The sequence below is a fragment of the Platalea leucorodia genome, assembly GCF_965183815.1.
Source record: "Platalea leucorodia genome assembly, chromosome: Z".
Classification (NCBI taxonomy): domain Eukaryota; kingdom Metazoa; phylum Chordata; class Aves; order Pelecaniformes; family Threskiornithidae; genus Platalea; species Platalea leucorodia.
In genome coordinates, this window is record NC_138858.1 from 46,017,286 (window position 1) to 46,034,520 (window position 17,235).

At 45.5% G+C, this 17,235-nt stretch overlaps 1 protein-coding gene across 1 annotated transcript; it reads left to right on the top strand.

The window, feature by feature from the left end:
- Positions 1-431: 431 nt before the first annotated feature.
- Positions 432-5,798, top strand: CTSL (cathepsin L). The gene is made up of 8 exons (XM_082337414.1): positions 432-535; positions 987-1,122; positions 1,447-1,569; positions 1,651-1,806; positions 2,149-2,373; positions 3,922-4,090; positions 4,435-4,552; positions 5,379-5,798. Exons 2-8 carry the CDS (start codon positions 997-999, stop codon positions 5,476-5,478), a joined length of 1,017 nt encoding a protein of 338 aa, XP_082193540.1. The 5' UTR covers positions 432-535; positions 987-996; the 3' UTR covers positions 5,479-5,798.
- Positions 5,799-17,235: the final 11,437 nt, after the last annotated feature.

The following is a 17,235-nucleotide window of genomic DNA, read 5'->3' on the forward strand; positions in this document are numbered from 1 at the left end:
GGCGGGAACGGGGGGACGGGGTCCGGTCGGCAGCTGCGAACACCTCGCCACTCCTGCCTTTTTTCTCCAGGTTTTGTTTTTCGTTCGTCTGCCAGTTGCCAGCTCTAAGTCCTCCCCCCGTTAAATGCCGAGCGGCTTAGCGCGCTGCCACCGCCTCCCGCCTGCCGGCACTCGTCACACAGACTCAGACACACGCTGCCCGACACAACGGCTGCGGGGTGCCCCGGGGCGGCCCGCCATCGCCTTCAGGACCTCCCGGCCACGCGGGCTGCCCCGCTTCGGTCGCCCGGCGGCGGAGCCGGCTCCCCCCGCGTGACCGCGGGCAGCCGCGGCGGGGATCAGCCCCGGCGACGCCTCCCGCCCTCGGCCGCGGCCCGGGCCCTGGCGGGAGGCGCGGCCCGGCGGGGCGAGGCCCGGCGCGGCCGCCAATCGTCGCGGCGGGGCGGGCACGGCCGCGGCGGGTATAAGAGGGGCGGCGGGGGCCGAGCGAGGCTGGGCCGGGGAGCCGGGAGAAGCGCCGGCGGGGTCGGGCGAGGTGAGCGGGGCAGGGCGGGGACTGGGGGCGGGCGGGCGGCGCGCCCGCGGGCCTCGGCTCCGTCCCCCTCCCCCTCCTGCGGCGGGGCGGCTCCCGCCGGGAAGGGGTCGCCATTCCGGCCGCTTCCCCGGGAGGCTGCCGGCCACCCGCTCCGCGTCCTGGCCCCGCCGCCCCGGCTTGTTTACAGTCGCGGCCGAGGGCCCCGCTCCCGGGAGGGGGACGGGCGGAGGCCGGGTCGGTTCACGGGGCCTCTGGGAAGGGCTCGGCGGGGCCGGGGGCCGGCAGCCGCCCCGCAGGACCTGGGGGGGCGCGGCCGGCTGGGGAGGGAGAGCGGGGGCAGGCGGCGCGTCGGCAGGCGGGCTGCTGGCCCCCGCCGCGCCCAGGGCTTTGCAGCCCGGGGCGGCTTGCCGGGGCCTTGCGCTGCCCGACCGGCGTTCCCCGCTCCCGGCAGGTCTGCCAGCATGAATCTGTGCCTGAGCGCGCTCTGCCTCTGCCTGGGCCTGGCCCTCGGCGCCCCGAGAGTCGACCCCGACCTGGACGGCCACTGGCAGCTGTGGAAGTCGTGGCACAACAAGGACTACCATGAGGTGAGCGCGGCCTCGGCGCCGCCGGCGCGCTCGGTGGGCCCTGCCGGCTGAGTCACGTCTGCCTTCCTGCGGGGCTGGCTGTGGCCTGCGCTTGGGAAGGATGATCCCTCTCCTCCTGGGTCACTTTCCCGCGTTTGGGCAGCGGCTCGGCCGTGCTGTACTCCTGGTTTTGTTACGGAGGTGGCAAAAAGACCATCTCTTAAACAGCATTCAGGCTTACCATTCGAGTGGTCTCCGTTTGCCCGAGTATACAAGCCATAACAAAGCACGTTGTTGTGCAAGTGAACTTTGTTTGAGCTGCCTCCTTGTTTTCTGGCCCCTCAGAGAGAGGAAAGCTGGAGGAGAGTGGTGTGGGAGAAGAATCTGAAAATGATTGAACTCCATAATCTGGATCACACATTAGGAAAACACAGCTACAAGTTGGGAATGAATCAGTTCGGTGACATGGTATGTATAGAGGTGTGAAACATACAGTGCTACACGGTGGTGTGTAATAGACGGTGACTGCATGTCTTGAATTTTCTTCAGACGACTGAGGAGTTCAGGCAGCTGATGAATGGCTATGCACACAAGAAGTCAGAAAGGAAGTACAGAGGATCCCAGTTCCTTGAGCCCAGCTTCCTGGAAGCACCACGATCAGTAGACTGGAGAGAGAAGGGATATGTAACTCCAGTTAAAGACCAGGTATTCTGTCGTGGTGGATTTTTAACCAGCTATAGGTCCAGTTTCCTGAATGCTACCTCTGCTTCCATAGAGGAAAAAACACTGTGGACTTGTTTAATGAAGCCTAGTGCAAGCCTACTAAATTAAGTGCCATTTTGATAAAATTGTTGTACCCCTTTAGGAGTTCTGTACTAAATGCCTAAGAACTGAAAAGGCTGTAGTATCTTCACTTGTACACGTTAAGCGTGCGAAACTGAAGTTGGTCTTGCGGCTTTTGTTTTTCATGTTTAGATCAGTGGTATGGGAACTATAATTGCCTAATCAGTCCGGATTTGTAACTTGTGACTTCATTTCTTGCTTCAGGGCCAGTGTGGCTCTTGCTGGGCTTTCAGCACAACGGGAGCTCTTGAAGGGCAGCACTTCAGAAAAACTGGCAAACTTGTTTCACTCAGTGAACAGAATCTGGTGGACTGCTCTCGCCCTGAAGGGAATCAAGGCTGCAATGGTGGTCTCATGGACCAGGCTTTCCAGTATGTGCAGGATAATGGGGGAATTGATTCAGAGGAATCCTACCCATACACTGCAAAGGTAAGTGTAATAGCTGAACTTTTATTGCAGGTGTCACATCTTTTGTGTGGCCAAACTGTGTGTTGGGAAACTCATACCTAGAAAGGAGAATGTTGTTGTACATCTGTTCCTCCTCTTGCATCTTTCCTAAGAAAACTAAGATGACTGCTGGCCCCAGTAGGAATCGCATACTACACTGGTCTTTGAGTTCAAAATACCAGGCTAGTTGGAAAAAGTAGAACAAATATTTTTATTCCTCCCCCTCACTGCTGCCCTCCTATCAGATGTCATGCCTTATCTTGGTTGACACACCAAACCAGAACCCAGCCCTTGTCAACAGTGCTACTTAGTCTAGGGGTGCAGTCAGCTTCCCATAACATATTATGGGCTTGCTACCTATAGACCCACTAATTCTTGGCAGCTGGTGTGATTTGTTTTTTAACAATAGTGGTTGGCAGTGCCTAAAGTTCTACTTTTGGACTAAATCTGCATAAATGCAGACAATGGGCAGACTTCTAAAACACCTCTAAAGATCTACCAAAAGTTAAACAGACACAAGAGGACAAAAGAGCATAGTAAATTGTGGTATCGCTTTGAGAGCCCATGGTTTGGGCTTTTCACCACTTGGAGTGCTGTTCACTATAGAGTATCTTTCCTTGCAGCTTATTTTGTGTTGACTATGTTTGTGTATGACTTATGTTTGTGCAATAGCAATGCTATTTGTTGTGAGCAACATAGCAGTCTTTGGATTTGGGTTCCTGTTTACCTGCATCCCTGTAATCTCAATTTTTTTCCTGATCTTGGCTCTTCGAGATCCCTGTTGGTTATAGGAAGTGCATAACTTGCTGAGTACACAAAGTAAGCAACTGAGGTGTACAATTTGTTCCTTCAGCTGGGGGGAGGCAACTTAAGTACTAGTCTTACTACATAGGCATGGGAGGGATGTTCTTCAATCTGTTTCATATGGCCTGACTTCCAAACTAGGCCTCTGTCCCGAGGTAAATGGCTGTGGCACCAACAGTTCAGGCTTCATTGTAAAAAAAAGATAATGTGAAGAAGCACAAAATACATGAATGCTGTATGTAATGTCATATAATACAAATGACTAACTTCCAAATCATTCTGTACAGTTTTTCAAACTGTGACACTAAAATTGTGGATTTTAAGTGCTTGCTCAATGAGCAGTTTCTGGATTGCTTTGTAATTAATGAATACTTGGCTCTCTTCCATTGCCCATTAATGCATTCTGGGCTTCTTTCCTCCCTGAAAAAGAGATTTGTTCTGCCCACCAAAGAAGGCAGGGTTCCAGGATGTGATGGTCCTTTGCATCACGGTAAAGCTTTTCTTTCGGGTCCTATTGTCCTTTGCTTTTTCTGTACCTTTGAGAAACGCAAAAGCAGGTTCTGTGTTCTCCCTCTGCTCTTCTTTCAAAACACTGCTGAAGCAATTGGATCCTCTGCAGTCCTTTGTTTTCAAGGCAGTGAAGTCACAGAATGTCTGGTAGTTCCTGTGCTCACCTCTGTGTTAAGTGGAGAACTATGTAACAACTAGGGCTTTTTTTTTATTTAGGATGATGAAGACTGTCGCTACAGGGCAGAGTACAATGCTGCTAATGACACTGGCTTTGTTGACATCCCTCAAGGACATGAAAGAGCTCTCATGAAAGCAGTAGCAGCTGTGGGTCCGGTGTCTGTTGCTATTGATGCAGGCCACTCTTCATTCCAGTTCTATCAGTCAGGTGGGCATTTGTTAGCAACTTGCATGCAGAGAAGTATTTTTTTTTATATTCAGTATTTCATTACCCTTCAGTTTAATAGGTGAAAAAAACCTAACTATGGTCTTGTGACACAGGACGTAATCAGGAGTCTTTAATTCTAGTCCAGGTTCTCCACAGTTTGTACTTCTCTTGCATATGTGTGTACTTGTCCCTCAGTTTCTGCCATGATAAGCTTCACTTATGACTCCTTCCTCTGACTCTGAAGAAGCTGTGCAACATTTAATTTGAAATACACAAACCTTCTGGTGAGAGAGAAGGGTTTCCTGCAAATGAGCTTGTTCACATGTGAGCTTATGCCTCTGCAGGTGTCTACTATGAACCAGACTGCAGCAGCGAAGACCTGGACCATGGTGTTCTGGTTGTAGGTTATGGCTTTGAGGGGGAAGATGTAGATGGGAAGAAATACTGGATTGTTAAGAACAGGTAAGTTCTCTCTCTGTGCCTTGTATGCTTTGGGGAAAGGGGAGAAGGGAAGGTAGTTTGTCACTTGTAGTGGGGGGGTGGGGAGGCAACAGCAATTGAAACCTGTGTGTGGAAAATCTGGAGACTGTTCTCAGATTGTATTGTATGACAAAAGTTAAAAGCAATTCATGCTGCTGGCAGCCTAATAAAGTAGGCCCAAAGCAGCAAACTAATTCTTCTGCTTTTTCAGTTAATTCAGGGGAGCTCAGTACTGGAACACCCCATGAAGCTAGTAGATGTTAAAGTGGTGAAGCAGAGGGGAGCAGGAGGAAGCTAGCTTGTGGGGGTGTAATGGATTTTTTTAGAAGCAGAGTGCCACTCACTTGTGTGAAACAGGATAATGCTTGAACTTTAAAGATGGAGTTACCTCCTAGGTTGGAGGGAAAGTAATAAATCAGTGCCAAAGGGCACATCACATGAGCTTGTCTCATTTTCTCAGCATTACTGCGGCACCACCCTCAAATGCTGCTTATACTCTTGGTCCTACCTTAAAGTTGTCTAGGAGCAGTGTCTGAGCTTCAGGCACCCGTAATCCAGGATTGCACATCAAGGTCTCCACCTAGTGAGAGGAGGGCTGCACCCTTTATTTTCTGAGAGCTTGGGGTGCCTTTTCTGTAACATGCATTTAATTAAATGCATTAAATGCTGGAAAGCACTTCAGTTTGGCTACAGCTGTCTTGATTTTTCTCCACAAATGTGGAAGGCAGCAGTTTCAGTTTAAACACTTATTGGGGGGTAAATAAGTCTCTTCTGAATATGAAAACAAACTCTTCACTTCTGTTTTCAGCTGGGGTGAGAAGTGGGGTGACAAAGGATATATCTACATGGCCAAGGACAGGAAGAACCACTGTGGTATAGCAACAGCTGCTAGCTATCCACTTGTATAATTTGAAGACTGAACATTTCAGTGCAAGAGGGGTTTTATACTGAGTGACCAAACCCATGTTCACACATGTGGTAGACTTGTATCCTTCAAAAGTCAACTTGATTTTTTTTAAAAACTTTTAAAGTATGTTTTACATGTTGGTGACATGCCACTTGTTTTAAATTAATGTAAATGTTGGTATGTAAACAGCTTGTAATATTGCTGGCTTTTGACTGCTTAATCTAATAGATTCTTCTTTGTATTTTTTCCTTTTTTTTTTAAATTGTAATGTGCCCAAAGGTTTACTTTTTAAATAAACACTTAATTCCAGTGTGTACAGATGACTTGCCTTTTTGGTCTGTGTTTTTTTTCCACTTGAGACTTTTATCAAATAGGCATCCTAAATTATATTACTTACTGAAGCCTATACACATGCCTCTTTTCATCAGTTACTAAAATGCAACCCTATCTGGGAATGGCTAACAGCTGTTATAAAATGGAGTGTAGATTTGTGACACAACTTATTTAGAACAGGAAGTGGAAAGATGTCTTTATCAACTAAAGTAGAAGTGACTGAAAATCTGACCCTTATTCTTTGAAGGTACTTGTTTGCCAGAACATGTCTGTAAGTGATCTTTGGCTTAGACCTGTGACCCAGAGGCAATACTATCTCTAGTTCTTTGTCCTTCCCAGCAAACATCTTCAGTCTTTTCCTGTCTGGTGTGTAGCATCTGATCTCCCCTTAGCTTTAATACCATCAGTGTTTTCTTATGGTACCTCAAAGTACCACACTTACATAGTTAGAGCAGTTGTCTCCTTTTTGGCATTATAGGATCTAGCAGGAACATGTGAAGCACCTGGGCTGTTCAAAGAGAAAGCCTGTTTCTTGAGATACAAGAGGGAAGATAGTGTTAAGTGTACATGTACCAGCTTTGGCTGGGGAAGGTTGGGGGGGGGGAAGAATGCTGTTCTGATGGAAAGTGAAGTTGGGCCACTCTGTTAATCCCTGGACAGTCGATGGCTGACTTACACTGTGCCCTGTACCTCCTCTTCTGAGAGGACTTCTCCTCCACAGGTATCTGTGCTGCTAAAACATGATTACTAGTTGTTAATACGCTGTTGTTGAGATGTGTTCTGGGTACCAGTACTTTCTGCAGAGGAGCATGAATCGGTAATACCAAAGATAGCTGGGAGGGAAGACTTGCCTTGTTTTTTGTGTGCTGACTCACCCCCTCTTGCATTTGGGCTGGTGTGGAAAGAGGCTAGTTCTGCAGCTTAACTAGCACTGGTTCAGAGTTTATGGACCCATAGGTTTTTATGCATAGTACCTTTCCTGAGTCTGATGGTGATGCACACAAGGGAACACTTGGACTGCAAGTTACAGAAGCTGAATTTCCTTGTAGATAAAGTAAGTCTTAAGCTTGCATTTCATAAACACTTTTTGAAAGAAAAACAAGATGAGGCATCTAGAATAATCAAAACTTAACTGCTGTTCAGTTGTGAGACTGGCCACATGCTGTTTATAGATGAATTCTTTTAACCTGAATCTCCCTGCAAACTTCTTTTTTAAAAGGAAGAGCCTCCCTCATCCCAGTGGCTATTTAACGAGCCACGGAGCAGAAATACCGGTTAGAATTTGGCTATTAAGCTGACTTGCTAAGCCTGTTATGGAGAGCATCTACGCTGCTTGGCGGAAGCTATGGAGGAAATTAAGGTTGAGCTCAGCTGGTGGTCCTCTAATGGCAGTTGTCTGTGGGTTCAAAATGGGAGGCAGGACCAAAATGCTGCCAGGGAAGTGACTGTAAGCTCCTTCTGCAGTAGCTGCTTTTCATTCTTGCTGCCCCAGAACTGGGCGTGGACAGAGGCCTGTCTCTAAACACCTTTGAATCCTGGAAACTGGCATTACTGTGAGCTTAGCAGCACTTAAGGTGTTACTTTTTTTCTATATTGATTAAAACAGGACAGCGAGAATATCTAGTGCAGGGTGAGACCGGTACAAAGCCTGCTAGGACTTGAACTGCTGCAAAAAATGGGCAGCAGGGAAAGGTGTTTGGTCACAAAGGTCAAGGTTAATAAAAGTTGCTGGGAAAAGTGATGAACAGATGGGAAATGAAAAGGAAATAACTTCCCAAAGCACATGCACGTGAATGGGAATGTAGCTCACAAAAGAGGCATCAGCCTCTGACTTTTTTAGAAATAGAATGTGATAATGCAGCTATTTGTATGCATTAAAACTTGCTGACTGTTCTGGCTGAACATCCTCTATTATAAGTGGAATAATCAAGAAGGGGACAGGGTAAGTCAGGTCATGCAAATAACTCAATATTTACACACTCTTCTTAAGTAACAGCTTCACCCAGAAGTGCCTTACATGACACTGTAAACATTAACATTTTGCACAAGTTGCAGTTAGGCACACTGGTAGAAATTTAAAACCTGTTACATTTCAAGAATTACATTAAATCTGGTTTTGTGCTTCCACTGCAGTGGCCCTATCTTCTGTAGAGCTGTTTCTTCTTTCATTTACTTTAGAAGTAATGCTGAGTGCACCCTCAGCAAGTTTGCCGATGACACCAAGCTGTGTGGTGCAGTCGACACACTGGAGGGCAAGGATGCCATCCAGAGGGACCTTGTGACGGGCTGGAGAGGTGGGCCCATGTGAACCTTATGAAGTTCAGCAAGGCCAAGTGCAAGGTCTTGCATATGGGTCAGGGCAATTCCAAGCACAGATACAGGCTGGGCAGGGAATGGATAGAGAGCAGATCTGAGGAGAAGGACTTGGGGGTGTTGGTTGATGAGAAGTTCAACGTGACCCAGCAATGTGCACTTGCAGCTCAGAAAGCCAACCGTATCCTGGGCTGCACCAAAAGCAGCATGGCCAGCAGGGCGAGGGAGGTGATTCTGCCCCTCTACTCTGCTCTGGTGAGACCCCACCTGGAGCACTGTGTCCAGCTCTGAGGCCCCCAACATAAGAAGGACATGGACCTGTTGGAGCGGGTCCAGAGGAGGGCCACAAAGATGACCAGGGGGCTGGAGCACCTCTCCGATGAGAAGAGGCTGAGAGAGTTGGGGTTGTTCAGCCTGGAGAAGAGAAGGCTCCGGGGAGACCTTATTGCAGCTTTTCAATACTTAAAGGGGGCTTATAAGAAAGATGGGGACAGACTTTTTACAAGGGAGCATAGTGACAGGACAAGGGGTAATGGCTTTAAACTGAAAGAGGGTAGATTTAGATTAGATAGATAGAAGGAAGAAATTCTTCACTGTGAGGGCGGTGAGGCACTGGCACAGGTTGCCCAGAGGGGCTGTGGATGCCCCCTCCCTGGCAGTGTTCAAGGCCAGGTTGGATGGGGCTTTGAGCGACCTGGTGTAGCGGAAGGTGTCCCTGCCCATGGCAGGGGGGTTGGAACCAGATGATCTTTAAGGTCGCTTCCAACCCAAAGCATTCTGTGATTCTGTGATTCTAAGTACTATTATAAAGTGGCAAATGATTCCATAATGGTATATGTCCTCTTCAGGAAAGTGTCATCTCTCTTCAAAGTTGTTCCTTTCTGAAGATACAGCGAATGCACATTATGCATGCACGCACAGAAAGCTCCAGAGTTGTTCCCAGAAAAGCTATGGGTAATTAAAGCTCTTCACGACTGTGTTCCAGTACTTTTTTTCCCAGGTTTTCTTTGGTTTTATATTCCTGCTGATGGCTGAAGTTGCATTTATTACAAGATGTATTAATTTTAAAGATACTAGTGCACATGTATTATCAATAAAACATCCTATCTAGACTGCCCTGTTTAGGCCCTGTCTGAATTACAGCTACTATTGTTGTTAATGGGGTCTTATGCATATCTAAGTAAGTATGTGATTTGGGCACTACGTTACATGCACGGTACATGGCAGTTCTGTACGGTGATAAAGCTCTGTAGTCATTGCTTGCTTTCATCTTCATTGTGAAAGTGAACTGTTTTATTTATATTTTGGAAGAAAAAAAGTTTTGTATTTGGTTTCTGTGTGCTGGTGCTTCTTAGATAGACTGTGCTTGTCCTAAACGTCTCATCAGAATAACAGTTTCTCCGATCTGCCTGGTGAATGACTGTGTTTATCAGTAGTTGGTCATGAGTTTCTAAAGACAAGTACTCCTGAGGCAAGGAAAACCATGAACAGAAATGATTCCACTTACACGTGAAGTGCTTCTCCTTTAAACTCCAGTGAGAAAGTAATTTAACTGTCATGTAGGAAACTATTTCTTTTCCCTTTAAAAATTAATTTTCTCATCTGTGACTGCTAAGTAGAATGGAATTTTGTTTTTTTTAAATATGTGTTGTTTTTCATCTTTGCTAATGTTAAATCAATTTCCAAACATTAACAGTGGAATAAATAAGCTTATTATCCCCCTACACAATCCATGCAGGAAAGTTATTTTCAAAATATTTTGAAGAGCTACAGTGACAAAATATTTGTCATCTCACCCTATTGAAACCTTACAGGGAAGCAAACATGATGAGCTGTGTCAGTGAAGTTTTACTACAGTGAATGATTAACTGGTGAGCTGCATAAGGGTACTTGGCAAACATAATTCTGAGAAAACTGGAGGTATAGGAAAATGGGAATATCCACTTCAAAAAAACAAGAAGACAAAAACTCTAGCTTCTGAACATCAGTTATGCAGTTTTGCTCTTTAATTAATCTCCTTGATGAAATAAAAAATCCTGCCATGTATCTCTTAAGCTTAATACTAATTAATCATTTTTACATATTAGAGATTAACTGCAATTTCTGGCTATAAACCAAGGAATTGAGCGTACCCTGATGGCTGTGATAATGTAAGATAATGCTTCTGCTTTCTAGCTCTCTTTGCACTTTATTAAGGTATAGCACAGATTGGGAGCCCATTTTTAATTGCAATCTGTCCCAATACCCTTCACTCTTTTTGTCAGGAAGTCATAGCAGGAAATGCTAAGACTTAAGTAATCATCTACTGTGTTGAAGAAAGAATGGTTCAAGGTGAAATCACTAATGGGGATGTTTTCTCTCATTCTGTAATCAGGGCTTTATCAAATCATTAGTGAAATTTTAGCTAAGTGCAGGGGCACCTAAAGTATTTGGGAGAAAGGACATAATTGACACAAAATTTCATTCGCAAAGATTCAGTTCACAAAACAGAACCTAAATGACATTCAATAAGGCTCATCTGAAAACAGACAAGGAGGCACAACCTGAAACTTCACTTGGAGGAGGAAGAGGAGGGTTGGCCACATGGTGGAGACCTGATCCATGGATTGATTAGTTTAGATCTATTAGAGGCCTCAGAAGAAGCCACCTTCACTTGTGTTCACAGGGAACTTGACTGTGCTTTATTTCTTTTTTTCATGCTAAGTTGCATGACGATTTATCTTCTGGTGGTCTTAAAATTTGATTTCTGCAGCAGTTTTTGTTTCCATCATGCTAATGTCTATTGAAGAGCTACCGCCAACCCTTGTGACTAAAGGGGCAAAGAAACCATGAAGACAGGCATTTATAAAATACATACTGGGTTCTTTTTAAAATGCTTCTTCCTTGTTTCGTTCACTTACAGTTCTCACCACCTCCAGGAGATCCAAAACCTACTTCTGAGTGAAACCTAATAGCCTAATAGCCTTTCCCAATAAAGTGATGTTGGGAAACACATGTTTTAGAAATATCGACGTGTGTTGTCAGGTGTGATGTTGCAGCTCTGATACCTGGTACCTGACTTTCTGCAGTCCTTCTGGTTTGGGAAGAAGTGGTCACACAGAGCAAAGCCAGAGAGTGACCGGTTCCCCTCCCCAGCCACCTTCAGAAGATGGTTCCAGGTAGGCTGACTTTGTGAGAGCCTGGAGGGAAAGACGGAGGTTGGGCTGAGATCTGAGCAAGGAGGAGATGATTTTCCAGCCTAGTGAGGGCTGTCCATAAGCTTAGTGACATCTGATCCACTTTGGACCTTCATCTGCAATTAACTTTGTGTTTCAAAGTTCTTTGTTTATGTTAATGTGTGTTCCTCCCGGGTGAGAGTGATTTAGGTGTGCTCTCCTGGGGTGCCACCGAGGGCCCTCTGAAGCTATTACAGCTATTACTTTGTGTGTCTACTAGGGAAAAATGCAATCTCAGGAACCACAGTGGAAATACTCCAAGTTCTGGTTTTAATGATTAAGTTGATTTTTTTTTTTTTAATTACTAGTGAAAGCTTCCTGCACAGCATGCATGCAGTGTCATAAAACTGTTTAAAATAAATGCTAGGCTGTTAGACGCTCACACCGGCTTAGGGTGTCTGGGAAGTTGATGCTGAAACGGCATGTTGAGAACTCCCCGAGGCTGTAGCACGTGTCTTGGAACACACATGCTTTTGCTTAAAATCCGAAAGTCAAATGAAATGAAGGTGGCTTCAGAGCTGCTGAGTCACAGGTGGTTTTTCCCACTTACTTACAAATGAAGTATATCTCTAAATGTATCTCTGTAATATATCAGTTTATGAGGCTGGTAACCAGCCACAGAAAAAACCTATGTAGGGCTGCCCACAGAGTTCTTTGAACAGTTCATTGCTGCATATGCAGGTGCCAAGTTTTGCTAGATATGCAATGGCCAAGCACATACCACAATCTTTTACCATAATAGCACAGCAATGCAGGAATTGTGAATACAAGTCCTTCTCAATAGCCCTCTTCACATTCCTTCTGCTCAGCCACATTTACTAGTATTGCAGTTTGCTTTCCTCATTCAAGCACGAAGCACTGGTTGACGGCAGGGTTTTTTGGGGAATAGGAAATATATACTGAAAACATCAGCTGTGATTGGCTTTTGGAGATTTATGACAATACTCTCCTGTAGTTGAAAGAAACTTCTGTGTTTATATCGAAATTACAATGCCTTGTGCAAAGGTTAAGAAGAAATACTGCTGCCATTTTGCTATTAGTTGCTTGCTGATCACAGAAAGAATCGGAGGGGACTTGTGTTTTCTGATTCAGTGCTGTTATGAGGTTTTATCACATTTCTCTCACAATATAATAGAGCATTTCAGAAGCGAACTTGTGGTCATAGGAAGCCCATCTGGAATTATTATGAAGTGTTACTTCAGTTGCAGTATTTCCAGATATTTCAACAAACTTTATAGTCCCATTTTGCTAGGTGCTCTGTAAAAAGCAAGAGAACCTCCCTCCCCACCAAGTTTTTAATCTAAACTGAAACACAGCAGAGGAGTGGGAGAGAAAAGAAAGCCTGAAAGCAGTGAGGCCGCCTGCCAGCAGCCGTGCAGCTGATTAGCAGCTGTGTGTGCACATCTGAGAGAAGGCCAGCCTGCTCCTTTGGCTCTGTTTTCTCCCGCTGTAGCTTCAACAGAGCTCAAATGTAAACATCCCCGTTCTTCTGCTGAGTTTAAATTTCACATCTACGTTTGCCTGCGTGACCCTTTCCCTTCCATTTATCCTCCCTGCTTTCTTTTCGTTTGAGCAGTCTCCCTTTTCTCTTCCTCTGCTGGAATAATAGATCACACCGGGTTGTTAAAAGAGGGAGAAAATTGTCCATGCAGGAACAAAACAGGAAACCAGGCAATCAAAAGGGCAAAACACAGATAGTGTGTCACCGGTAAGTAAGCACCGGGCACGCCGGTCTCTCAGCATTACGCTTTTTGCAGCCCGTGGTCACGAGGCCGGTGCTGCAGCGGCTGGGCGTGGGGAGAAGCTGACTTCTTTCTTTCCCGGACATGTGCTGACAGTGCATGTGAGCGTAACGCTGAATTGATGTGACACCAGGAACGGTCATGCCGCGGGCTGGGATTAGGCTGGCCTGGCACGTTCAGTCCGAGCGCGGCTGAGTGGGTAATTGAGCGGGTGTATTGCCTCCTCCGTGGAGGCGTCTCTTCAAAAGTGATAAAATATTCACCGGGTGATCTGCTCAACAGCTGACAAGAACGCTTAGGCCAAGCCCCGTTTATCGATGTGGTGAGTGGAGTGTGAGTGCGTAGCTGACGGGGCCAACACCCTCTGCAAGCTGGCTCACCAAACTCCCTTCGTTGATTGTAACAGCTGGAACTGCAAAAGCTGCTACCAGAAACCTGTTTGCCTCCTGATGAGCGGGATCCTGAAAAACCATGATGCAAATCACTGCATTGGGTGAGAGCAACCCCCCTCCAAGGCAGATCTCGGTGGGAAAACCTATCTGTCACTTGCCTCCGTGAACTATTAAAATCAGTTCAGTGCAATCAGATGACATGCTTGGTTTGAGGTTTTTATTTTTCTGTTTTCTGAAACCACATCTGTATTTGCAGAAATCTAGGAACAAAACCTGAAAGTGTTTTCAGTAGCAATGCAGGGGGTTTGTGGGTTATTGCCCATCATGACATGAAGGCTGAATGGTGGGGACTGTCTCCTCAAAACTTCTGAGTTTTGTGCCTCTGGGTGACTATTTGTGGGCAGAGCCTCTGTCTCTGTGTTCATTTTGTTCCCTGTTTTACCCACATTTGGGCCTTGGATAGCTGTGGAAAATAGATACTTTTATCTTTGCAGTCTTGCAGGAGTTAATGATTTTATCGTCTTTCCTCTTGTTAATCCCTCTCTTCTGTTCCATAGGTACCAACCGCCCTTTTCTCACAACGAGCCTAACTGAATAATCTATGTAAATCTATCAAATAATCTATGTAAATTAAGAGCTCACTCTTTTTCTCTGTCTGTAATTAAATACTGCTTCCATTTTATAAATGAAGAAAAGTCTTCCCTGATTTTTCCAGAAATATCAGTTGGCTTTATTAAAAAAAAAACAAAACGCCCTGCATGTACGTTTTGTGGAAAACAAAATAAAGTACCGGCTTTTGATACAAACACTCAAAGACACATTTGATCCAGTATTTCAAACAGCATCTCCGTTTCAGCTGCCTTGCTTTCTCAGGGAAGGGTGAGCTCCCGTGGCAGAGGGCCGGGGACCAGCTCCCTGCAGCGCTGGGCTGGCTGGGCAGCAGCAGCACGGGCGGGCTGGGCGCCGCCAGGCCGCTGGGAAGCCTGGCAGCCCCAGCCTTTCTCTCATCCCCCATCTTGTGCTTGCAGTCACAAGGCCAGCTGTCTGCAGCTGGCTGTTCAGACTAATTTAATTTCCAGTCAAAGTAATTGGCGAACAGCTGCTCATTTATTAAAGACTGGTGGGGTTTCTGTGTTTTCTTGTGTTATTGGATACCACCAGGTTTAGATAGATTGCTTGTGTTTTACTTCTGAAATAGGTGCGAAGGTGCCCTGAAACTGGAAATAAGAATTAGGTTTGGCAACAGGTCAGAAACCAGTGCTTTAAGAACAGTCATGATGTTTGTTATACACCTGGTACAATACAACTAGTATACTTCCCTTTCCACATCCTCCTCCAAAAGTAACAGAAAATCAAACCGGCATTGGTTTACATATAATTTTATGTCAAGAAACCATTAAATACTGATATAAAGGCACACGTGTGAACTAATATTTAAATACATATCTGCTCCTTCATGCACTGGATGTTTCCATGTATTTTCAATTTTGTATCATGCTGATGAGTATCTGAGGAATAATATCAGGTGTCACCTTCTTCTCTAAGCGCAGGCAGAGTCAGAGCACCTCTGTGATGAGCACTGGTCCATGCCAGCTTGCGTTGATGGCAGCTCGTGGTGCTTCCCCTTTCTCACCGCTCCAACCACTAAATACGGTCTCTGGACTCTTAAAAAAAAAAAAAAAAAAAAAAAGCTACATCTCATTTTCTCAGCTCTCTGGATGCCCTCAGACACCCTGGCAGCTGGCCACGAAGGGAAGTTGTGGCTCAGCATCACAAGGGCTTCGTAGGTGGTGATCCCCCACCACAGACACTCTGCGGTTTGTGCCAGAGAGCTCTGGAGAAATGGTCTGAACTGGTATTGCACTGGGAAGGGAAACTTTAAACTCCTTCCTGCGGGCTGAAGGAGGACTCTGTAGAGCAGTCTGGTTGCAGGGTTGTGCTAGAGGTAGCAGAGAACGTGTAAGTACTTAGGAAAACAGTGTAGGTGCAGTAGGTTAAAGTGGGACTCCGGCGAAGAAAATCCACAGTTCACACTGAAGGAGGTCGCTGCTTTCTTAATCTGCATTTGAGATTTGCATGGGTTGTTTATACAGGGAAGATACTGATCTCTTTGTAGATGCCAGCCAGCCGGCAGCCCACAAGCTGTGAGCGTTACCATTTAAGCATCAACAGCCACCCAAACTGCAGCTGTTTGTCAGATCGGTGACCCAGTGCTAGCTCGTCCACTAACAAGTGCTTCTGGTGCAAACTAAGAAAAAAAAAATCATAGGAAGGCTAGCAGCTGGGATTATATGCAGATTTTGCTGTGAAATCATACTTAAATGAAGGCAACTCAGTTGCTGTTATGCTGGCAGTAGGGCACTGAATGACCGGCACATTGCAGTACGCAGACACATAGTTTAGCTGCCAGCACAGGAACGCAGATCTTTCTTAGTCACTAGGATCTGTATACCCACCGCAATGCAAACTTTCTTCCAGCATGTCCCTAAAAAGTGCTTGCTTTTAGGGGCCCTGTGGTTACACTGGGGAGTACCAAGTCCCTGTTCTTACTCAGTCCTTAATCATCTCTCTTGGTCCCTTGGAAACAGGACCAGGTTACAAGTGATCTTTCTTCTGACGCAGATTGTTAGCTTACTAGACTAGCCTCAAATTATGCTTACTTTTAGATTTCCAATTTAAAAAAATGCAATAGAGTTTCTCAACAAATTGGTGACATCAACTATTTGTGTTCTTACATGGAGATAGCGGGAGAGAGAGAGAGAGAGTGACTATGCATGTATAAAATATATGTATAAACATATATATATATATATATATATATGTTTGCAGGAAAACTGATTTACTAGCTTCATAGTTGGAGTGCACAATTGCATTCTCCAGTATAAAGTTGGCTATTACCTAAACCCTCACAGTTTTTTCTGCTTCCCGTTCATTCTCCAGGATTTAAGTGTTGCTTGTGTTGCGCTGTTGATAGCACAGACTCGGGAAGCACATGATGAGGAACAGAATAAACAAGTACATACTGTACTTGCTGATCCTGGGCAGTTGTCACTGTTACAGCTTTAAAGAGTGCCGGATAAAGACCTGCAGAAAGAGTGCTTTGATACCTGAAGCAGTACTGAAATCACATCCTGACCCCTGGGATAACAATACTTAATCGTAAATACCTGTTCTGTATAATTTTATGTCTGCCTTTATTCAGCCTGCCTCTTCTTTGTGAATAATAGAACATAGTTGTAAGTTTAAAAATAACCATTAGAATTTCTTGGCAGGAGTATTTTTAACTTCTATCTATGTCCTAACGTAATTCACAGAGTGTTCTTAATAAAGTCTTGTACTAGCATGGCTGGGGGTGTGGAGTAGGGGTAAAAACGAGCAGATGAGGCAGGAGTTGCTTATGGCAAGATGGTCACCAAAAGAAACATCCATATAATGAGACAGGAGGGTTATAAAGGCATCAGAATGCCTAATACTTAAAGTGATCTAAACCCCAGTTTTCACACCCTTATCACTTAACATAGAATCATAGAATCATAGAATCGTTAAGGTTGGAAAAGACCCTTAAGATCATTAAGTCCAACCGTTAACCTATCACTGCTAAGTCCACCACTAAACCATGTCCTCGAGCACCATGTATACCCGTCCTTTAAATACCTCCAGGGATGGGGACTCAACCACTTCCCTGGGCAGCCTGTTCCAATGCTTGACTACCCTTTCGGTGAAGAAGTTTTTCCTAATATCTAGCCTAATCTTCCCCTAGCGC